A 24,589-nucleotide genomic window follows, 5' to 3' on the forward strand; every position below is an offset into this window, starting at 1 on the left:
TCACCTTTCTCACTCACTATGTGTTAATAGACCTCTCTGCATCGAATCATGTCTGTTATTAATCTCTGTCTCTCTTCCACAGTATGTCTTTTATCCTGTCTTCCTTCTCTCACCCCAACCAGTCGCAGCAGATGGCCCTGCCCCTCCCTGAGCCTGGTTCTGCCGGAGGTTTCTTCCTGTTAAAAGGGAGTTTTTCCTTCCCACTGTCGCCAAAGTGCTTGCTCATCGGGGGTCATATGATTGTTGGGTTTTTCTCTGTATCTATGAAGCACCTTGAGGCGACTTTTGTTGTGATTTGGCGCTATATAAATAAAATTGAATTGAATTGAATACACCCTGGACAGATTGTGCCAGTCTGTCGCAGGGCCGGAGAAATGCAAAAGATCTTTGCAGAGAAAGGATGCTCGCTGATTCCTCGGTTGCTCGTGCTAGAAGGCCCGTGCTCTACAGGCGCTCGTGCAACTGTGTGTACACACCAGGGCAAATAAAAGACTGTGTCAGGGGGTGCGTGCACGTGCATGACTGTGTATATGATGGCGGTGGCATTTGTGTCTGTGTGTGTTTGTGTGTAGCGATGGGTGCCCACAGCGCCACAGTGGAAACTTGGCCACGAGCCAGCTTTTGCCCATGAGGGCTGGTAAACACACCGTGATGGATCTCGTTCTCTGCACTCAAGTGCCAAACACAATGTAAACTTGCTTCCATCACGCCACTCAGCCACTCTTCTCCTTCTGTTCTTTAGTAGTTCAACACTACATTAGAATGCATTCGATGTGTAACGTCAAGAAACAGCTTTTTGCATCTCTTTTTAACATTTTTTGACAAAATCAAACAGACATCTGCAATTTGTGTATACTTGAAAGCTATTTACAACACAAATTGCCTGAAGTGAAACCCAAGCGTAGTATATGGCATCAGATCATGTTCATATTGGATTCATGAAGCGCAAAGAGGCTTCTGGGTCAAGTGGTTTACTGGTAAATAAGCCAGCCTTTGGATAGTCACACTTCCAGAGTACACATCTTCCTGCAGCAGTCCCACAGGCCGGCGTTGGTCTGAGAGGGGTCACTTCTAAAGACTGCACCCCCATGCAACATCAAAACCAGATGTCTGATGAATTGCTCCTCATAAAAGATTCCTCTTTTACAATGGAGCGTGGCATTGCCAAATACGGTAAGACAGTTAGGTGAGCATTCCCCAGTTGTTAAAATTCCTTTGGGTAATTCAGAATAGTAGCGTTTTGGAGAGACAGTCACAGGAACGTTTCACAATGAGCTTGCTGTAAGATTCTAGATGTAGTGCGGGATATGCTCCAGGTTTGGAGTGATTTACTTTTATCTGCTACAAACAGTCTGAAACAGGATGTGATGCTTTTCATTGAAGAATCTTCCTGACCGTTGACGGGTTTGTGCGAAACGAGGGCAGCTGTTAGCTTTAAATTTTGATAACACAGGTGGTGTCCAAAGCATCCCAACCTGGCGTGCTTTGGTTTACACAACCTATTTTTGCAACCTATCACATAATAAAATCATGTTGCATTTCATTACCACACACAGCGATTTAACGAATGCGCGTATATCCTGTATTCTGGCTGACTTCAGCTCTGCCCTCTTTTGTCTTCCTCTTATCTTCCGTGTTTGAAGAGGGAATGTTTCTGTTCCTATCACCTATGAAATAAACCATTCTGATAAGGCAACATTGTTTCAGCTCTCCCTGAGAAAACTTACGTATGGGTTCTGATAAGCTGAGAAAAAAAAGTCTCAAAAAATGTGGAGCCAGCAGCTGCCTGGTGACACGCTGCTCTGAAAGGACTGTCTGGCTCTCTGCGAGCGTGTGCTGAGAGGTGATGGACAAGACCCGGCCTCCTCCCTGCTCCTATCACTCCCTGTTAGCGCGTCTTCTCCTCCCCTGCTTCTAACTAATCACAGCTGACAAGGCATACACAGGGCCCTGTAATACGCCATTGGGTGGAAGGAGTTGTGCTGACCTGTCTTAATCAGGGGAGAAGGAGCAGGAGAAGGACGTTGGGCTATAAAAGCACGACCTCGGCTTAACAGAGACAGCCCGTCAAAAAGACAATGCTCTGTCTTCATGAGAAGACCAGATGTTAAATGTTAAACAGCTTCAGGGTTAAAAGTGTGTGCTTAAGTGTGTGTGTGAATGTGTAAGAGAGAGAGAGGGAGAGGAGGGGGGGTGGGTCAGGGTTGAGAAAGAAAAAAAAAAATACTAGTCCAACGTGAGGCAACTTCTTTGCACAGCATCAAATATGAGATTACCTGTGCTTGCTTTGGTGGATCTCTGTTTGCATATGGTGCATCCAATTCACGTGATAAGGGTGTAATCCCACGAGATTATAGCAGGCCATGTGAGGAAACACACATATGCACCTCATGAACTGTGAACACCGTGCATTTATACACCCACAGGCTCTCTTGTGCTGAAACATTGATGCAGACCTTTCACTGTGACGTAATACTGTATATCATCACTGACACTTACAGTGGGATGATGGGATAAATATTTCAGTGGCAGGGGGGTCGAGCTGGAGGACAACCACAGCACTGTTCCGGGAATTTCGCCGAACTCGCATGCGGAGCGCCCCGTTTCTCTCGTCAGCATCTGCGCACAGCCTCAATTAAAAATGAATTCATCTCGAGGCAATTTGAAGCTCTGAAGTTTGCTTGGTTCTTCTGAAAAAATAAAATAAAAACACAGTATGTTTTGACAAAAACCTACTGTAAGAAAATGATAAATTAAAATAAACTCTTTGTGATGTAACATGCTTTGAATTTTTGTTCCTAAATACCCCGTAATTACTCCAAACAGAGAGAAACTCCAGGGAAATATAGGTCATTAACATTTTTTTTCATTTTTATTTTCCATCTTAAAAAAAACGTATACAAATACTCATATGCATGTATATGTTACATGGTGATGTATTAAAAAATGTTTAAAAAAATATATGTGAGGACAACGCCTGCTGGGCTGGCTGAGGAGGATTTGGGGGTTTCACTGCCGCTGCAATATCTTGCTCCCTGTGTGAAGTAGGAACTCGGGGGTGTGAATGAGCTGAGACTCACGGCTGGTTAAAGAGCTGGTGACAAACACGCGAAACGCTGAGCGACAACCTGGCGGACACTCACTCGAGCGGCTTAAATTCCTCAGCGGCTTTTATCCTCGAAAGTAACCGGAGACTCTTACCGTTTGGGGAGAAACCGAAAAGTGTCGAAACAAATGGTTTAAGGCTGAATGTTCGCAGAACGGGACGGATGTTTTGCAAAGACTGCTACTGCTGCTGCTGGTGCTGCTGCACGGGCCGTGGATGTACAAAAGAACGAGAATGACAGCAGACAAAGTCAAAGAGACGGCGCGCCACAAAGGAGGGCAACGCGGGACATGTGTGTGCAAAGAAGCGGTGCCCTAGATCTGTAACACATCTAAGTAATTCTGGCGTCCATGCTTCTTTTATGTTGTTTTGGGGCAGCAGTTCCTCATCCCGCACCTGGAAAAACAAAAGAGAGTGCATTCCCTGGCAGTACATCTCCATGCGTAAATGGAGAGACGTGTGTGCGTATTCGCCGTGCTCTTTTCCTTTGTGCTTACAATAAATTAAGCTTGTTTTGTCACTTGTGTCCTGTCCCATGACCGCACTATCATAGATGCATTATAGACTTCCTCATACTTCATAACTGCCATGAGTGATGGCGATGCCTTCAGAAGCTTGCAGTAACGGTGCGCAGAGTAGCACTTACGAAAGAAGCTTCGGCGCACCGGATCGCAATGGTTATGTGAAAACATGTGTCATTCCACTGTGGCGAGACCGACACTATGAGTCGTGGGTGAGACTGATGTTTACAAAAATATGGAGTTCGCAAAGACTCCGGAGTGCGGTGTGTGTGGGCTCGCTTTCGTTTTTTCTCGCTCTGCTGGTCAAATGTGCAGACTGGAAAGCTGATGCCAGCAGCAGCGCTGACAGCAGACTCTCGCATTCATCGTCTCCCCTTCACTTCGTTTCAGGCTGCGCAGCAGAGCTGTTGCAAACTTGCTGGAGTGTGGTTTCGCCATTGTTCACCCTTGTATGTGCCTTCTTTTGGGTCGGTGTGTACTTAATCCGCTGCGGGGTTCTAATCCAGACCGCCATCTCCCTCCTAACCTTGTGCCACCTGGGCGAAGTAGCGGCGTGGTCTCTTCTGGATGGGACAGATGAGCAGCTGTTTTCATTCACGACAGCGGCCGTTGTTGTGCTCCTCTGCGTGGCCACCGGCGCACTCATGGTAGTACGGTTGAATCAGGGCATATCGGTGATCGTTTTCATCAGCGTAGTCAGGACTATCTCACTCTTCTCTCTGCACAAAGTGCGGGCCACTTGGAGACCATACGTAGCGTACCTGGTTGGAGTGCTGGGCATCCTGCTGGCGAGGTATGCTGACAAGCTCCTTCCCAACCAAGGGAGACACAAGGAGGGTTGCACCCCTGTGACTGAGGCCAGGGAAGAGATCCCTGTATTTAAAAGGCGCAGGAGGTCCAGTTCTGTGATAGCCTCAGACATGGCACACAGTCAGTCCAACAGCAAGTCACATCGCCGGACCTCTCTGCCATGCATCCAAAGAGACCAGGTAAGAAGTTCTTGTCCCCTTGAACTTTTCTCTTTCTGCTTTGTGTCCTATGAATTTTTTTGTTTGTTTTTGTTTTTTTGAGTGGAGTGGAGGAAAGATGGGAACAGTCTGCGCAGTGGCATCAAAACATGGACCACTGGCCCTTTATGGATCTGATCACAAATTTCAATGTTATTTTATTATTATTAGCAGGGATTTTAACAAAGCCAGACAGTGTGCAGGATCCTAATTTGAAAAGGAAAGTCAGGCATGTCACAACACAATAACATAACAACAGAAAGTCTAATAATATGATAATACAATTATTATTATAATTATTGTTAAGTAATGTGCTGTTTTTTGTATTTTTCTTTTAACCTTGCAGTGTGGAGATTACAGTTTACTTGGGTGTGCTTTGATCTTTGATCAGATCAAATCATTTTTGACAGATATCTTGTCATATTTTGTGGAGCTAATTGCAGCCACTCAGGCACAAATTCAATACTAACAAAGGATTTATAATTTCCTATTTACATCCACACTTAAACTGTTTAGACAAGTTATCATTACAAATACCTTTTTAAAAATCTAAACTGATAATACATCTTAAAAAACATATGAATTAATGCAGATTTTCCTAATTTTTCAAGAAAACGATGCACATTTCAAACCAGTGTAATGCTTTTGGAGTAGAAAAAAAACTTGGGCCTATGGTTTAATGTCAAGCTCGCTTTTGTCATTTCAAAAATAAAGTACCAAATGTGAAGTGTTTTTGCTAAATGGAATGCTAGTTTTGAGTCCGTGCCTTTGAGTACTGATGAAAAAGGGAAGCTGATCCCTGTCATCCCTAATTTTTTTTTTTTTTATCAAATGTTTTCCCCAGATAATGTCTGAGCCACTGCTTTTCTGTCTTGGACTTTAATGTCACTTGTTTCTCACCACTTTACTTGCTTGCTGTACTTAAACCTCTGGAATGTGGTTGCACTGACTTTCAAATCTTTACTGATACTGTTACACATGCATTCCTGCGAAGACAGCTTAGCTTCACTTAAATGAACTCATATCAACTCCTAAAACCTTTCAAATGCAAAATCAATGAATGGGAAACTGACTTTTAGAGCCATCAAAGCTATCGTTGTGACCTATGAGTGTGGTTAGTGTGGCAGATGAGAGGCTGCACTGTCGGCCACTTGAAAGATGCCTTCAGGGCTAGTTAGTGTTGCAGTGTGCTAGTTTGTTTTTCTTTGTGGTCACACACATGCACACATATGGTGCACAATTTGGATATGAAAAGACTCTTAGATATTTTACACTTTGCACTTTTTTTTGATTTAGGAATGATTTTGCAACTGAAGCTTATTTTTGTGTATTTATTTTTTAAATTTTTTTACTTGAAGTAGGATGTTAAAGAGTTGTCCCACAAATAAAATAAATTATTTCATATTATATTTATTTACACATGAAGAAAGCAGTTCAATTTCTACATGTAGTTTTTGATATCTTCTCAATTCTGCATGAAATATTCTCTAAATTTGCTCTTGTTTTCAGTGTACGCGACGATGCTTTTAAAACAATTCAGAAATTGAGTAAAGGTAAAAGTTCAGTAAAGTATATTTTTAATTTCTCCATGCCTCACCAAAGCAGTGAGACTACGCGGATACATTTGACGGCTAAACTGCAATAAGTCACAGCAATGCACCTTTACAAAGCTTGCAGATGTCAAAACACATAAAAAAGGGTGGACACCAGGCTTTACATTTGGATTCAGGCTCCACTGAATTCAAAACAGTTGCTTAGAGCACAGTAAAAACAGACAAGTTTTATGACAAGACAAGATTTATGATGTTTTGTGTTTTCAGTCCCCATACCTCATTCAAAAGCAGGATGGAACCGGCTGACAACGTAGGCAATATTATGAAAGAGTGCAGACATTTACAACATTTGTGACTCTCCTACATTGTCACCTCAGCCAGGCTGGAGCCCTCTGCTGAAAGACCGTCTCAATTACAGGTGTTTGTAGTGGGACATAAAGACGGCACCGCAGACACCCACAGCGCAACATGAAGAAGCTCACGACATATTAAAGCTTCTACAACAAAGGCCAAGTGATGCACCCTTCCCTTTCATCTCTGATGGTTCTGCTTAGCAGTTGACCAGTCACGGCCTGCATGTAATTGAGCCACACATGGCGTGCATATGCTGTCTTGTCTGTGTGGTCTGTAATGTGTAAACAAGCTTGCGCTGATCCACACTAGTCATCACCTTATTCCCACTGGGCTCTGGCATCCCTGTGGGTTGGTGGGGGTGAAGGGGATCAGTCACACTTTTCGGGGCCCGCGTAGCAACCGCCACATGGTGATGGGAACAGGAGAGATGCCAGACAGCAAATATATACATCTATATATTTTTTAAAAATTCCTCTGGCAGATGAAAATATATGTATTTAGTGTTTAACAGCAACGAGGCTGTAATTTTCTAGGAGTGTCTTTGTTGTAAAGAGGCTGGTTGATGTTTTAACAGTTTGCCCTTTTGCTGTTTTCAAGAGAGTTATGATGTTTTAAAGAAGCAGCATAACAAGGAGTACATCTGCGCTGTGTTGACCCGATGATGTTTACACTAGTGCTATGTGACTGAAGTGTTTGAAGAACAGTGTAATCCTGGATGGAGCATTACATGTGATACTTAACTTTATTTTTCTCAGGAAGCTTCTCTCAAAGACCTTTGAGTCTTATTAAAAAACCCCAAAAAAAGAAACAAAGCTCTTCAGATTCATAGTCACGATGTAAAAACTGTTTATTCAGAAAATAAATAAAGCAAAGAGAAATCTGTTTCTTTGCTTCATCACAAATCTCAAAGCTACTCTACCCCCCATTCTCATCACCATCCTTCCAAAGTCACGCTTTGAGGCACTGCTCAAATTCGCACAACAGTAGATTTGATAAACAGTAATTTTCCCTTTTTTTTAAACACAAATTGGCTGCCGACATCTATCAGCTCACTAAATAGATGCATTTTGCAATGCTGGGGTTGCCCCCACCTCCCACCCCCATCTTTGGCTTAATAAAAGAAAGTCATTATCAGCTGATCTGATAGCAGTTAGCGGGGGCCTCTGTGGGATAGTTCTTCGTCTTGGTTTAATACGAAATGACAAGCCGGTCTTCTGTATTTCAGTTGGGGATATTGAACTGGAGAAAAAGGTGTGGACTCGTGTGGATCACTTTTCACAGCATGTGAGGAAATTTGAGTCCAAGGCTGTCCTGCTGCAGACATAAGCGCCACCATAGAACTTTCTGTGCGCAGGAGCAGAGGAAAGCAGTCTGCCCTGTTTTGACCTCTCCTACCTGAGCTGCAAAGTTTGAGCAGAGCTGATCAGGCCGGTAATGGGGAGTAAAGTACTACACCCTTTGCAAGATCTTTGAAGCCACTCCCTTTTCTCTCACTAACCCCGCCCCTTTCCATAGCTATTTCTCCACTCTCTGTACTCTCTCTGATACCAGCACAAATATTATCCCAGCCAAAGGAGGAAATTCTTTCTTAACTCGGATGATGAAGATATTCTTGAAATCTATGATAATGACTTCCTGCGGAATGGGTTCCAAACACAATTACTGTTGCTCTTGTAAAGGTTTCCTCTTACTCTATTTTTACCGCACTGTCCGTAATTGAATTGTGTTTGGGATGGAGGAGGTTGTTGATAGCCTGTAGGGCAGTGATTTACCACTGCACACTCTCATCCTGAGCAGCTTGTTTGTATTCTAAACTCGTAGCCTCATGGGACATGATGCGTTTTAACTTTTTTTTTTTTTTTCGTAAATATTTTTCAAAAACTTGAATGGCCTCTGGGTTAGGAATGGTCTCATTGAAAGCCTCCTTTTGCACTTGGAAAGGAAGCTGATATCAGCATGGGGTTCCGTGTCTTGTGATTGGGCGTTCCACTTCACACTTTCAATCCTCATTCAGTCCCCGTGTATTAGCTGCGCTGTGCATGTGTGAAGAGGAGGAGGCGAGGGGTGGAGGAATCGGGGTAGGAATGAAAGTAGGTCATTTGAGGTTTTGTTTAGTAGCCAGGCAAAACACCAGGCTTACTCTTACCCCCCCTGAATGGTGGAAGAGTCTTGCGTTTTACTGATGCAGAGTAGCAACTTTTAACATGCTTATGCTCCAGATTTGTATGTGTTACCTCTGCCATGTTGGCTAACCAGCATGAAGCCACATCACTCCGGGTTTTGGTCTTGAAGTTGCCCGTCCAAGCCTCCAAAGGTTCTCTTGGAATTATGAGAACTGGGTGCTGTTTCCGTAGTTTTGTCAATCACTTAGTAGTATCAGATAAATGGCTTTGACACTATGTGACCAAACCAAACAGGTTATCTATACCAGTGGCTTTTGTTTTTTTACAAAATTTATTTTAAATAATGTATCCAGCTGATCAAAAAATAGTTTTAAACAATGCCTTTACCAAAAGCTAAGACTTTGTCCAGTGTTTTTTTCCAAGATTTTTTGTCATTTTCTGTCAAGTTTTCAAACTGTTCCAACGTCTTCTTCTGTACATCTGTATGTCTCTCAGCTTCCATACTGGAATAGCATTCAAATGGCGGTAAAAAAACCCACTACAATTGTACACTTGTGTCTTCAACCAAACTACAGTTGCCATGGCGCAACGTGCCAGGTTACAAAATCAAGAGCTGCACGACTGACTGAAGTGCTACAGAGATTGTTGTGCGTGCCACAGGCTTACAGGATGTGATGTCAAATTTGCCGCGTGACACAGTGCTATATTTTGACAATGAGCTAATTTTCTTGTTCATAATCACTTGTTAGTGATATCACCTTGATCCTAGAGCTTAGCATTTAACTGAGTGAGAACAAAGTTATCAGTATTGATCGCAAAACAACACAAATAACGCCCAGGCTTTGATTAACCAGAATTATTCTTTAAACTCCACTCTCCTGAATCACACATCTGTGTCCACTTCTTTCATTTCAATCATTTACAGCAATAAGATCTAGCTCATTCCCTGTATCTCTGATCATTTAAGCCAACCAAACTAGAGGTCCGGGACTGAATTGAATATCCTTCCCTCTCTTCCCTAACCCTGGCACAACCACGCTCTGGTTCTCTACTGATTACCATGGAAATTGCAGACGTCTGTGTGAGCATGTGTGCGCATGTGTGTGTGTGTGTGTGTGTGTGTGTGGTGCCAGCAGCTTGATGGCTGCCAGCTGCTGTAGGCTGAGAGGTTGAATCCGCTCTGAGAAACATGGAGGGCCTCTAACCACAGATGCAACCCAACGCAGCTGGAATGGCTAGACAGATGCAGGCCTCCAGCTCTAACACACATCACACATATTAACACCTCAGGTTCCCAGTAACTGGCTCACACTGGACTACAGCAGAATCTGAAGTGAAGTACAGATTTTTTAAACTTTGTTTTGCGTGAATTGAATAGTAGATTATGAACTGTACTCATTTCTCCTGTGTTCTTGACTAAGGCAACTATGTCACTCAAGTTTTCTGTGTTACCATAAGAGATGGACTATTTCTGTAATGGAGGTGAACAGAATGTTCCTGGCACAAAAGTGTTTATGAGTAGAGTATGTGGGCGTCCGTGCTTGTGCATGAGTGTGTGTCTGTGTATGTGAGACAAAGATAGAGAGAAAGTGTGCGCACGTGGTGGTGAAGAAGTGGATATCCGTGCATACCAATAGGGCTGGATAGTGTTTGTAATACTACGTAGCCAATACTCGCGTCAGCATGTCATTACCATAACAATGTTCTTGTTGATTTTTTATTCCGAGAATTATAGACATGTTTTTATTTTTCTAGAGAAAGGTTTTTTTTACTTGTTATAGCTCATTAGTGTCATTTTATCTTACTGCTAGAACAACTGAATTTGTAATGATTGTATAAATATATATTTTTTTGGTCTATTTAAGACTGCACTTTTAAGAACTGGCCGGGAACAACTTTAAAAAATGAGCCTATATGGGGAAATCTGGCTTATCCGTAAGCACTATCCCTGCTAGATAGATCTAAATGCTTGAAGAAATATTAGATAGCCCACTTTGTAAATGTGGTAAACTGCCCTTAAAGAAAAAAATAATAAGAAAGAAACTGCAGAAGTAAAGAATATTCAGCTTTATTTGTCATTACCATAACATCGTTTATAAAAACATGCAGCCTAAAGTGATTTTAGAGCACAGACGGTGGTAAAAACATAAATAGAGATTTTATAAGATCTTAAAGTCCTCAGATCAACTAGGAGATCAGTATCTTCTTATTGATCTATTTGATACATGTATTGATTCTTTTAAAAAGCCACAACATCGCTCTGACCCTTGAAATATGAACATAGGTCCTTTTTGGGGTGTCCTGTGATGCCTGTGGTACCAGGAGGGTTGCAGCGGTGCCCTGAGGGATCAAACTTAGTGTGGCACATCCTGCAGATGCTCAGACTGCAAACAATGTTTTGGTGGGTAGGCTTGTCAAAGTTACCCAGACATAAATGACAGAACCCGAGAATTTTATTCAGTTCACCTAGTCAGAGGTTTTAGTGTTGTGGCTGATCACTGTAGGTCAAATGCATGCCTGAGAGATGGTGCCAGACTACAGGGGCAATACAGGAAATATCTAGTAAAGGATTGTTCCAGGAAAAAGTCCTGCTGGTTCCAGATTCCAATAACGGTTGTGGAATTTTTATGGTGGATCTTTTTTCATAATTAGGCATTGTGGTGCTTAGGCCATGGCTGCTTTCTGGTTAACATTTCTAGCATCACTGTCAGGCCTTTACAATGCATATGAAACAAGGGTATATGTTGAAAATTTACTTACAAACTTATATTAGCAAGCAAACATCTAACATCTAAAAGAGTCATAAGGTAGCTTTTCCTAAATTCTGAAGTCTGAAACCGAAAAAAAATTGAATAACTTCAGTATTTTCTTGAATCCAAACATTTGTGTCTGTAACCCTGAAGCCAAGCCATTTTGCTCTCTAAGGGACGGGCAGTACATTCGTTTGGCAATGCCTCAGGCTTTCATGTCTATTTATCATCCTAGGGGCCTTTCAATCACAAGAGGAGCCCACCTTTAAGACAGTAATCCCTTACATGAGGAGACATTCCAGCCGTTGCCCCGCTGCTATATGAATTGGAATGTGCAGGTTGAAGGGCCTGAAGGACAGGCCCACGGGCCCATTTACTCAGCCCTTTCTCTTTCTCTCCCTGCACACCGTGACCTGAGCCAACACCACCATCCTGGACTGTCACCAGGTGTACAGCTGGCCTCTGCCGAATGAATAGATACTCTCACATTTCCCCAGGAGGTGTGTACTCAAGTGAGCATGTGTGCGTATTCAGGAGAGGGAGGTGGAAATGTAGTTCTAGACTGAAATAGCGACAGCCAGTAGAATGTGTGAAACACAGAATAAATAACTGTTCGTTTCCACTCTCTCTTTTCTTCCTTTTATATTTTGGAAAATACCTCCCCAGAAAAAAAAAAGTATCTCAGGACTCTTTCATCTGAGCTCAGATTGAGTAGGGGAAGTTCAGCTAATCCCCCTGTTCCAGTATCATTGTGTCTGCATTAGAAACAGAGCAGGCCACAGTTGCTGCTGTCGCTGCTGCTGCTGCTGCTGCCATGACTCATTTAGCAAGGGGGAACATTTTGAGCCCCTATGACTGAGCCTGCCCAATAAATCCAAACATAGTCAGCTATTAATTGATTATACATTTCAAGAGCATGACAAGAGAAGTGGTTTTCAGTGATGAATGACTGCATTTAGTAATCCACTGCCTGGTTTGTTTCTCAGGGTTTCAACTGTTCAGACTGTTGAGACTTTTTTGTTAAATTTAAATTCAAATCAATCAAAATCAATCAAAATTTATTTATATAGCACATTTAAAAACAACAGTTTTGATCAAAGTGCTTCACAAATTTAAAGACGAGACAAACATAGAAACCAACCAAATGATAATCAAACTATCTTACATCAAAGCCAGAGTAAAAAGATGGGTCTTTAAACGAGATTTAAAAGACTGAACAGTTTCAGAAGAGCGAATGGCAATAGGGAGGTTGTTCCACAATCTAGGAGCTGCAATAGCAAAGGCACGGTCACCTCTGGTTTTCAACCTAGACTTAGGTTGCATTAAGAGCATCTGGTTAGAAGATCTTAGTGCTTTTACAGGGTTATACAAATGAAGAAGATCTGTTAAATAGCTAGGGGCAGTGTTATTTAAGAAATTGAACATGTAGTGTGAGTTGTCCCTTAAACATTGTACTGTTTCCAAAATGCCAGTGTTTATAGAGGTATTCAGATCCTTATGTTAACTTGATAACAGCTTGCATGAACACAGGAGTGGTGGAGATTCAAACTATTCAAATTCTGTCTTATAAATCCAAATAACTTGTTCTTTGAGTGTTTTGATTTCATGCCCCTTTAAGCTTCTATTGTGCATAAATTCAAACATATTTTGTGACACATTTACTTTGAGTATTGAGATTAGACAAAAAGATGACAACTTTCTAAATTGTAATTAAAAAAGTAAAAGTTCTTCTTATAGTTTTATGTTTTATTAATGAGAATCAAGTAAGTGCAACACTTAGCATTAAAGGAAGAGTGTATTTTCACACACACACACACACACACACACACACACACACACACACACACACACACACACACACACACACACACATATGTGAGAGCTCACACCAGTATAAGATAAATAGAATTATTTATCATAATCAATAATCATCACAATCATAATAATAATAATCATCAATTGAGGTCAAACTTAGAAGATGTACATATATATTACATATATTATAAAATCCTTAATGTAATTAATGTAATGTCATTTGCCTAGTGGTACACTAATTTTAACATACAGTTGAAAAAGACCACTTGTTCAGAATTATCAATGCTTTTTCTTTACAAACTGTACATCCTCACAGTAATAAAATTGACCTTCAGTTTAAATAGACTGCTCAGTCCACGATTTATGTTTGTGCTTAAATATATGTACTATAAATATATGTAGATGTAGGTACTTTGATGTCACTGCCTCAACAATGCTCTATATAGGAGTTAAATATGCATTATATCATGGAATTACTATTACTTGTTCCTCAATATATAAAAATTACTTTAGGGATATATCTTGCTGAGTTTAGGGTCAATCTTTTACGTAGGTTAACTTTTTTCATCTGCACATTTTTATGCAAACGGTTGATCACAAATTATAGCTGTAAACCTAATAGAATGAAATGTAGAATTTATGTGTCTGGTATACAGTGTAGAGTGTAAGTATAAAGTACTGGAAAATTGAGATTTCAAGTAGATTAAAAGTTTGAGTGCAGCACAGTAAGTGGAGTAGACTGACTCAGCTACATTGTGCTAAAACAGTTTCAGCATCATATCGTTAATAACAGAGTTCCCTGGTTAATAAAGTACATATCGTATCTCACTTTATTTCATTTGGTCAAGCTCTGACTGTGGAATATAATCTTTTAGACCCGAATGTAAAGCCGATTTAGTCAGCAGGCTTTATGTCTCTCCCGCTCAGTGGCGTGGTGCAAGGAACTGTGTTATTGTAACCTCTGCCTGGGGAGCCCTCCCTTTCAGTCCGGCCCACTGCCTCACTGGCTCACCATGAGCCCGTCTGTCCCTGCAGCCAACAAGGCTTCTGCTGTTCCCTGCTCAATGCTATGTTTTACTCTCTAAATATGTTAGAGAAAAAAAAAATCTGTCTGTACATCTGTCTGTCAGTCAGGCTATTTCACCACTTGCAGTGGCAAGAGTCTTCGGGTTTGGGTTAGGGGTTGTTTTTTCACAGTCACTTTCAATTAACCAGATATTAAAAGTGCAATGTATAACTGTAGGTACATGCTGAACTGGCATGAAGATTAATGGTGTTGATATGATTTGTTTGTTTTTTTTTAAAAAATAACATTTTTGGGAGCATTTTATGCCTCTTTTTAATAATACTATTAGAGATAGACAGGTAATGCAAGGAAACAGAGTAGGGGAATAACAAGCAAACTGGTGATTCATTACCCATGTGGCATGCGCTCTAACCTCTCATCTATTGGGTCACCCCATAATTTAGATTTTTATGGACGTGCTGTGGATGAGGTAATACCAAAGTAGGTTACATTTAATTTAACAGTGCAGAGCCTCTTTTGAACAACTTTGGTTACATTTTTAATCCACTATGCAAAAACAAATAGCTAATTTTTCAGAAATGAGTTAGTTTTACACCCATCCATCCGTCTTCTTCTGATTATCCAATTCATTGCCAGTCTATCCAAAGACATGCATGGTGACTGCTGATTCTGAAATAATAATAATATAAATTCTGAAATTTAATAAATAAATTTTGACTGTATTTCTCTGTTAATTTCATGGAGAGTTTATATGTTATGTTTTAATGATGGGAACACTAAAGTTTAGAGGAACTGTTTTCTTTTTGTTCAGTGTGTGTAAGATAAATATTTAAATCTTTATTTTAAGTGAGTATTGTGCACTTGACATTTACTTGTTTCAAGGTGCAAAGAAAGCAACCAAATGGCCCACAGACAGACTCACACTTGCACGACTTAACTGCTCACTCAGTGCTCACGTATTAAGTTCGAAGTGTGGGTCTGTGTCCAGTTGTTAGACAACAGTGAGACGAAGGCAGCGCCACTGTCCTACGTCTATCATCAAATGCTTGTGCTTTTTAAGTATAATGAAGAGCATGATGAAGTACCACTGTGTATATTTTCTGGACAATGTAACTGCCTTCCAATATACAAACGCACAAACAGATTGCAAGGTCTCATTGATTTGTTATGGCACTGCTTGGAGACACTAAGCAATGCAAAGGGCAACTTGCTTTTATGTAGATGACATCCATTTATATGCTGCCTGAGTTTATTGCGATGAACAGCAGGCTCTTCCATGTATGCATGTTTTGCCACACAATCCTGTGTAAATATTGGACTGTTGATTCCAGGAACCCCTTCCTTCCCAAGTTAGCCAATACCAACTGTTAGCTGCTTGAAGTAGCACAAGCCAAACCTATAAATGATAATGTACAATCATATGTTTAGTGCGTGTCTATAGTCTGTGTGTTGTGAAGAGAAACGCTGAAAGCTCATACAATAGCAATGGGACTCAGATTAGAACAGGAGTACCAGGCTTTTTGAATGGTTATTTGCCAAGGGCCACCTTAGACTTCTCTCTCCACATTCCCTCTCTCTCTCCATAATATTTTCCATTAGCTGCTGTTCCATTCATACTCTCTCTGGTTCCTGCATCGTCTCCTCCGGGGCCTGACAGCTTGAATGAAATCTCCATATCTATGATTATCCTTCTCTTTTCTTCTCTTCTGTTCAGATTGGAAAAAGGTTTGCCAACATAATGTGTCTGTGATGTTGCACCCCCACCCCCCCCCACCCCCACCCTCCCATGTGGTCAATCACACTTCAGTATTGCCATTCTAAAATTCTGATAGGTTTGGCTGATGATTCTTTAGGGTTAGCGTTTCCATTGTAAGGATGAAGAAAGGCATGTGGTGGTTTTGGCAAAACTCCACAAACTGGAGAGGCAGAAGGACCTTTGACGTCATCAGGAAACGTGACCCACTTCTCAAGAGGCAAGGAGCCTTGGGCTGGTTGAGCAGATGTTGCACAGATGAGCCTGCATGCGCACGTGCATATACACACACACACTAACACCTAGTTTTTATGCGCACATTGTACTCTGTCTTTATTTTCCGTTAAAATGCCCACAGAAAGCGAATAAATGACACAAGACATTTAGGTGGGTCTCATTTGCGTTTATGGCTGTGCGCAGGCGTGAACCAATGCGGTCGTCTGCTTGTGAGATATTAGTCTAAGAGTTAAAGCATCACAGAAGTGAGTTAGTGAGTCACTGAGGTCATATCTGGTGGTTTTTCTCTAACAGGTGTCCGAGGGACAGGAAAAAAGGAGCCTGAAGCTGATTCTACAGTACGTCTTTTAGTTACGCCACTTTGGTTATGTAAGGTGGATGTTCAGCTCTCCAGCAGCTCCATCAATCGTCTCCTTTTCCCATCTGCCGTGATTTCAGATGTTACATAAAGCCTTTCTTTCTGGTCTGTCAGTTAGATATGTAGGCTCTCTTTATCTCGCAGCTATTTGCACCTTTTCCTGAAAATGCAACTGTGCCTGTCACGTTTTTTTGTTCCAGCAAAGTGACTGCACAGTTCAAGCTGACATGCATTCCCACTGGAGAACCAAACCTGTACAGCTTTGTTACAGGTGTGACATCTGCAATCAATATTATTAGGCTGAAGCTGGGTCACATGACTTGTTGTAGCTGCACTCATAGCTTAGTCACCATTATTGCCAGAATCTGCCGTTCCAGCTCCTTTGAGCGCTTCACTATGTTTTAAATCAATTGTTTTGGTTTTCTAAAGAACGTTCTGTTTCATGCAGAAATCCCAGTAGGAGAAGGGTTGATTGATTCTGACATCTATTGGTTCTATAACCTGAAATCACTGAACAAGGGCACACTATTGACCAGGTGTTTGGGGGTCTTTCTTTTTTTTAAAAAAAAAAATCTCTTGTTCTTGTTTTTTTATGGCAAGTGACCCAAACCAGGGAAGGTTAAATCAGATTTTAATGAAAAACAATTCTTAAAACATTTCTGAGAGTAAAAGAAAAAAATAAACATAGAAGCCCTGCTGGAGGTTTTCCTAAACTACATTACAGACCGCTGTTGTGGTCTCACATGTATCTGATCAGTCTGTAATTAGAAGGTATTGAGTATATCTGTATATTCAATCATTTCATTGCCGTTTTAATGTCAGAATTCAACCCAGAAACACAATTATTATGGGTTTGTTTTTATTTATTACTTTCAATTTTTGTTTCTCTTTTAGCCTTTTCATGTGACATCATTTGAATCTGGACTCATTCTCCCGTGGGAGTTTCGTCTAATCAGATTTCACCCCCTAAACCTGATACGCAAATCTGCGGCGTAGCTGATCTTCTACATAGTTTGTGCTAATTTAAACAAATTTGATTACATCAAATAATGGAAACAGCATGTTTATTCATACAAGAGTTAGATGTGTAGTCTCTCTCATTCTTCCTTTGTTCATTCTTCGGCAAAGAAAAGGTGCAAGCAATTCTTTGCTGGCAGAACAGTCGGTGATTTTTATATGAACAAGTCCGTCTTATTGTCTTTGCAAACACCTCATTTCCAGGGATTTATCCCAGAATCTTTGCAAATATTTGGATTTTTAGACAAATATTTTGGATATCTATGTTGCATATACGTCACAATAATATGTTCAGCCTTTCTCCCTTGCTTCACTTTCTGGCATGCCACAGCTGGCAGTCAGTTTCCAATTTCTGAGAAAAAATTTGCTTATCCTAGATCTTAAGAAAGGCAAACATCAGTGGCTGTTGATCTCAATTAGTAGCTTGGCTGCGCATTCGTGATAATGTTAGGTTTTTAATCCAGATTACTTTTTAGCAGCTGTGTCCTCTTTGTTAGTTATGGGTGAAGCATCAGAGGCCTCATATTATTCCGGGCAGATGTTTGATCAGGCCTCTTCACGAACAAAATGGTTGGACCTTTAGAGGCTCCTCATATTGTTTCTGACGAGCTGATTATTTCGGAAATGTCAGGGATAACGAAGATTGGTCACCTTCAAGAAGTGACCCAGTTTCTCAGATTTTTGCATTCCTCACCAGCCCCTCTGGTCGCTGACGGACAGTGGGCTGAGACCTGAGCCAACGACATTACATGTTTATGAAGATAATTATCTGCTTCATTTTACACAAAGTGCACATGCACGCATAACACGCGCGCCCACCTGCAATAAAGGGGGCCAGAGTGCAGTGTTGCCACAGATGTAATAAGCACCCATTTATTTCCACATTGGCACAATGTTAACTCTGATTCAGGGACCGGTGGATGAAAAGGTCAGTGGGCTTGTTTTGAGTCTAAGATTTCCATCATCACATCGCACGCTCTAGCAGATCCAGTCCAAACTACACAAACAGTGTCTCTGCAGCACTTGACAGCCTTGATTCTGCCATTAAGTCAATAATCTACCCTCACCCACTCCCTCTCCTCCTCCCTTCACAACTGACCTGCTGTTAGCTTACGTACTTCCCTTTTTACTTACCCTCAACAACTCTTATCCAAACAGCAGTATAATTTTCCCCCTTATGTGTTTCCCTTTCTCCCACCGTGTCATTTTCCACAATTCTTCCTTTGCATTTTTTTTCTTCTCCCCACACTTCTCACCCAGCATCTTTTCATTGTTTCCAGACAGCGGTGAAACATATTGAAGAGAATGTGTGGAACGTCAGAGTCTGTTTTCACAGAGAAAGGCAGGGATACGGACACACAAACACACACACACACACACACACACACACACACACACACACACACACACACACACACACACACACACGGGGAGAGATGTTCCAGGAAAGTGGCATCTGTGCAGCCCATTAGGGAGGGATTCAGTGGACCTGTGTGGGCCTTTTACATATGGTGATCAGCTGCTGGAAAGGAACTGGAACCAAGGGTCACATCTGAGAGGAAACATTAGGGGAGATGAGACATGTTGGACAGATGCATTCCCTTCAAGGTCCTTTAGCGCTCTATATCAATGCCGTGGTAGCAGCAGACTGGCCAGGTTTTTCAGATCGGCAGGACTGTGCTGCAGGTTGCAGCAGCCAGCAATTCCATTGGCTGCAATCGAACCCTCCCACTAACTCAAACATGTGGATAAAATTCTAACACTCCTTGAATCATAATCCCTAACAAAAAGTTGCTCATTTGTTCTCAGGAAGTCTGAGGATCAAGAGTAAATGGTGCGGGAGAAACTGAACTCCGATCAGCAGTAGCACTGTTATTACCGCCGGTCCGCCCTAAAGTAACGGATGCTGAAATGGCTCTCTTGAGTGCAGGTGTACCCTCTTGCCCTTAGTAACAAGAGAAGTGAGTGAGGAAGAAAGCGTGGCAGAGGTTTTTGTTTTTTTTGGGAGGTGAAGTAAGGAGGTGGCCTTCTCTTCAGACCCCGCAGCTGCAGTTCATCAGTATATTTGTGTTGCTAAGTCTGAAATGACTGGACTAGATCCCGACTGGATCCCGTCCATGTCGGGGCAAGATACTTCCTTCTTTGCCCACCCCTGTCTTTAGTAATTCAGTTTAATGCTAACTTGTAATGAAAATATTGTTTTCAATCCCCAAAATATCAGAATTCATTTTAAATATGAAATGTAACTCCTTCTATTACAAGTTGCATTAGTTCTCGGTGCTGTGTAGCTTCATCGTATGTAAAGTGTCATGCGGTGTAGTAGGACTCAGGCGCAGAGCAGAGTTCAGGAGAAAGCAACGTTTATTTACACAACCACCAGGTGCAGATATATACAGTGAGGGGAACGGGGGTCCTAGGTCCGAAAGGGAGGTCCGGGATTGGAGTCACAAACACGCTGGCTCTTCTTCTTTACAGCAGTAGAAACAACAGGTTAGTCACGGGTCCGGGGAAAAGTGTCTAGCATAATCATCCAGCGGTGAGGCTGTCTGCATCCCGGCCTTAAGAGTCCAACCCGTAATCAGAGCCTGACGAGATGCAGGTGTGTGCCAAGGGCGGGAGCCTGCAGTGAGCTCCGCCCTGGCAGGGGAGAATGTACACAAAACACATGTGGCCTTGTGGAGCTGGCCGGGCAGACACGGGGACCATGACATAAAGGGGGTTTGGGGTTTTTTTTGTTTTTATTTTGGAGAAGAAAATACTTTTTAGCCAACAACACTAAGCAAATGTTCCTGACTCTAGCTTTACACAGTGTGTTTTAGTGTGTAATTCCATCTTCTAACAAACTGATGTATTCTCAGAATCATAGAAGCTGCCATGTTGCCTGCCCATCTCGAATACATTGGCCAAGACGAATATTGCTGCTTGGCCCAGTACTTTTTATTTATGTGGCTAGAGACCGGGCACATTTGTAGTAGTAGAAAAGAAGTCGTAGGCATTTGCGACAACGTGACCGTCATTTGGATAAAATGTCATCCTCTTATGGTCCTCATCCTCAAACCTCACCTCCTGAACTATTTGGAGCTCTAACACAAAAATGTGCATAAAAATGCTCATTTATTCCAGATCTTGTAAGAATTACTTGTTGTTGAAAAGCTGACAAAAACTGGCTAAACATCCACCTTTAGCTAGGATTAACCTCTTGAATTGAGAGGTGTTGACTGCAATATACTGACATCTAGTGGTGAGACTTTAAACTCTGTAATTTTAAAATAAGAACAATAACAAACACCAATGATGTTGAGAGTTGAATAGGAAAATGGAACAAGATTATATGCAAAATGATTACAAAGTAACTGACATTTCCCCGCTTTAGGCAATGTTTGTGACAGCCTTGCACCTTTTCAAAAGTTAGTTATAGTTAGCTAGCAAGATTTTAGATTTTAAAGTAAAACAGTTTCTTCTTAGCTGGTCACGGTGATATTGCTAGAGGAACCGTCCTCTGGGAGGCTCCTGCTCACGTTGTTTGAAGATGTGTTGTGTCAGAGCACCTGGTCATCAGAGCCTCAGGCGGTGGATGTGGCTGTGCATGCTGCATGAACGTGAGACTCATTAAGCCCACTGGCGTGCCAGGTGGACTGCAGCTTGTGCTTGTTTCAACACACACACACACACACACGTGCGCGCGCACGTCTCCATAAGCTTATTCTGTGATGCATCAACACATATATGTGTGCTTACTAATAGGAGCACAAATAAGACACATTCACACAATTTGCAGTGACACACAGAGGTAGGGAGAGCTACTGGCCTTGTAAGCCTCTAATTAGATCATCTCAGATATGGTATCATTGTAACCAAATTAGTGATGATGCAGAGTATAGTATATCAGGTTTTGGCCAGAGCTCAGTCACATTTGTGGCAGAGAAATGACATGGAGTACTTGTCCCAAATGCAATAACTGAACTTGCGTCATGGAAATTAAGGACAGTTAAAAATACAGATACTTCAGAGGAAGGTAGATTGATGCCTGATAAAGCTCACATGTAACATCATGTTCGAGCATAAAGAGGAAAAAGAGAACATTCATCTGGCTGGATGAATACTCCTCTTGAAATCACTCAGCAGTAGTTACAATCTGTCTTTTGATCGATCAGTGCTAACCTGTGTCACTTTTTCAAGAAAAAACTCCTTTGAAATGTCAATACAAAGAAACACATTTGTTGTTAAATTGTATTTTTTTTTAATCATTATAACTAAACTAAACTAAACTTGACTACTATTGCCAGCTGTCTCAAGATATTTGTTTATAATTATTGATATTTTTCTCACATGACATCATGGGGACATTTCTCAAGAGTTGTACACTATACTTGGTGTGATAAAACCACCAGTTTCTCGGGAAAAATTGTGTATTCCCTGACTGCTTGGCAGTGGTTCCTGGAACTTTCTCTGTCTCTGAGTGAAATCAGTTTTAAAGTAAGGGTTGAACCAAAAAAAAAAGCAACCCCTGGTGATTGATTTGGTTGCTAGAAGATTCCCACAGTTGTCTGTGGGTTTTCATGTTGGAAAAAAATGAAAAGAACAAGGTTCACCGTCAAAAGTAAAAGTTGGGCCTTTTTCAAAATGTACAGCTTTTACTTGGAAGGTAAACCTTTTCCATTTCCAATTTGCATCACACGTTTCATAGTTTCGCTGCAGCTCGATTGATAGCTGGACAGTGTTTGTAGACAAGTCCATCACTTCCATTCAAACCATGACTGCAGCATTATGCTAGCAACCAAAAACAATCACAAGGAAGTTTTTGCCAACCATTTAATGATTACATGTTTTTCTCCGGTGAAGGTGGTTGCCTGGAGTCACTGACTGGTCTGTAGACTTGTATGACTTCATTTTCCCAGCGACTGCCACCGACTTCAAGCAACTCTTACAACCATTTCTCCCTTCATGACTGGTGGTTGCGTGACGGTCATTTCTAAGTCTGTGTGACTGCGTCTTAATCACTTGATCCTACCTCACCTACATGATTGTTACACACTCAAAGTGGTGGGCAAGGTTGTTTTTCTAACCTGTCATGTCAAGCAGCTTTAGCAAGCAAAATCATGATCTGCATCCACTGTTTCGTCTAAAACATTTGCTTTGTAGACAAGTTAGCGTCATAGTGGTCACACATCTGAAAAAACCCTCAATATCTATTATGATTTTACATTACAATAAAACAAATGGGAATAGGTGAAATACCAGATTTACCCCTTTGATGCGAAAAATCTGCTAAATAATGCTAAAATAATAACAATGAGCTTTAACATATTGTTTAACACAAGCACCTTTTTATGAACAATCACTCTTATTTAAAAGTTACGTCTCACTAATGTAGTTTTACCACATTTATTTTTATGACAGTCTATACTGTGTGTAGCCACATTATTGGTAAGACCATTAAACAGCATCTTGCTCATATGATTAAGAGAATTATAATATTGCAACCCAGTATTACATATAATAGACACACTGGTCCACTGTGTCGATTTCACACTTTGCCTCTCCAAAGCGTGAAAAGGACATGCATCCAGAAGTTGCAGTACTAGTTGCAGTAACAGCAGAGAAAGATATTTTATTTTATTTCAAGCCAACATGAAAAAAAATCACGGGATGCAACTTCTGCATGCGTGTCCAACTTTTTCCCAATCTGGTAGCATATAAACATGCATCCTCACCGCAGTGTGCCATATTTGATATATCGCTCACTACTGTGTGAAGTGTAATTGGTACATTTTTAATAATGTTTTAATACTACTCAAACCTTATAGTGAACAGGATAGTTCAACTAGCAACTTAATTAACTATTAGCATATTATAATGGAGTCAGTTTTTTAGGACCACTTCAGGCTGGTGTATTAAGTTGTACTTTTGTGTTCTTCTCAGTCCAGAAAATAGTAGGATGTCTCCTAAATTTTTGAGCAGCCCATCTTTCATCTCATTTTTCCTGCATTCTGACATTTTAATATCTCAAGCTCCTTAAGGTTACTGTTCGATTCAATTTATTCGATTTTAGCAACATACATTCCCACTGTTTCCATAACCCATGAATCTTTGTTTCTGTGGGCTAACTAACATTACTGCAGCTATCAGAAAACATAAGCTGGCTAACATCCAGCTAGCAGCATTTTGAGCAAATATGCATTGTTGAATACACATTTAGCAGTTTCTGGAGGACAGCTTGCGGTCTGCTGTGTCTGAATCAACTCTGGTGAGTTAAGAAGTTTAATTATTTCAGTGCAATTCAAACATTAAGGTGCAAAATTCATAAGCATTGATTGGTATTTGCAACAACACGTGCCACTTCTTTTGTGTTTATGCTAGCTGGCAGTAAAAAATAAGAAAAATGACCTCATTGGCTTTCCATACTCTTGCCGTCCGTCTGCACTCACCTAATGGTCTTTGTGTCGGGAATGTGTAAGGCCTTTATAATAGAGTCTGCATTACATGTTTGTCTCAACATGCTCTCCTCTGATAGGCCCATTTTTCTTAATTACCAGAGTGACTGTTTATCCACTCTGTTTGCCTGGATCCTTATCAGCCCTAACAGTGTTTTAACTCCCAGTGGAGAATGTGTGGGAGAAGGCGAGAGGAAGTGTGCATGCAAGTGTGTGTGTTGTGACGCACAATAGTGTACATGTAACCGTCTGTGTTTGATGTGCTTTGTCAGACACGGGTCAGAGTGTGTGGAATGCCGAACATGCAGATTCTGTCAGTGATATCCGGGTTGTGGTTGTTCTGCTGAGGTAGTGTTTTGTGTTCCTCCTTGGTTGCGATGGAGAGGTGGATTCTCTGTCTGCTGTCACCGAGTGGACACTTGTGTTGACATTTTAGAGCAAAGCGATGAGTGTTCAGGTTATTGCCTCATTCCTCAGCACTGACATTATCAAGCATACAAGGAATTTGCATGTTTTCCATGCCAAATCGGGAGC

At 41.3% G+C, this 24,589-nt stretch overlaps 1 protein-coding gene across 2 annotated transcripts in view; it reads left to right on the forward strand.

Annotated features, from left to right (window-relative positions):
* Positions 1–3,011: 3,011 nt before the first annotated feature.
* pde3a (phosphodiesterase 3A, cGMP-inhibited) overlaps positions 3,012–24,589 on the forward strand; it is a 76,602-nt gene continuing 55,024 nt past the window's right edge. The window contains exon 1 of one of the 2 annotated variants that reach the window (XM_035915487.2): positions 3,012–4,616. In XM_035915487.2, coding sequence (XP_035771380.1) covers positions 3,702–4,616 — 915 coding nt within the window. In that variant the 5' untranslated portion in view covers positions 3,012–3,701. The remainder of the gene's footprint in view (positions 4,617–24,589) is intronic. The other variant, XM_006782596.3, reaches the window with a different exon arrangement.

This window comes from Neolamprologus brichardi, chromosome 7, assembly GCF_056152115.1.
Source record: "Neolamprologus brichardi isolate AB-2024 chromosome 7, ASM5615211v1, whole genome shotgun sequence".
Taxonomy (NCBI): domain Eukaryota; kingdom Metazoa; phylum Chordata; class Actinopteri; order Cichliformes; family Cichlidae; genus Neolamprologus; species Neolamprologus brichardi.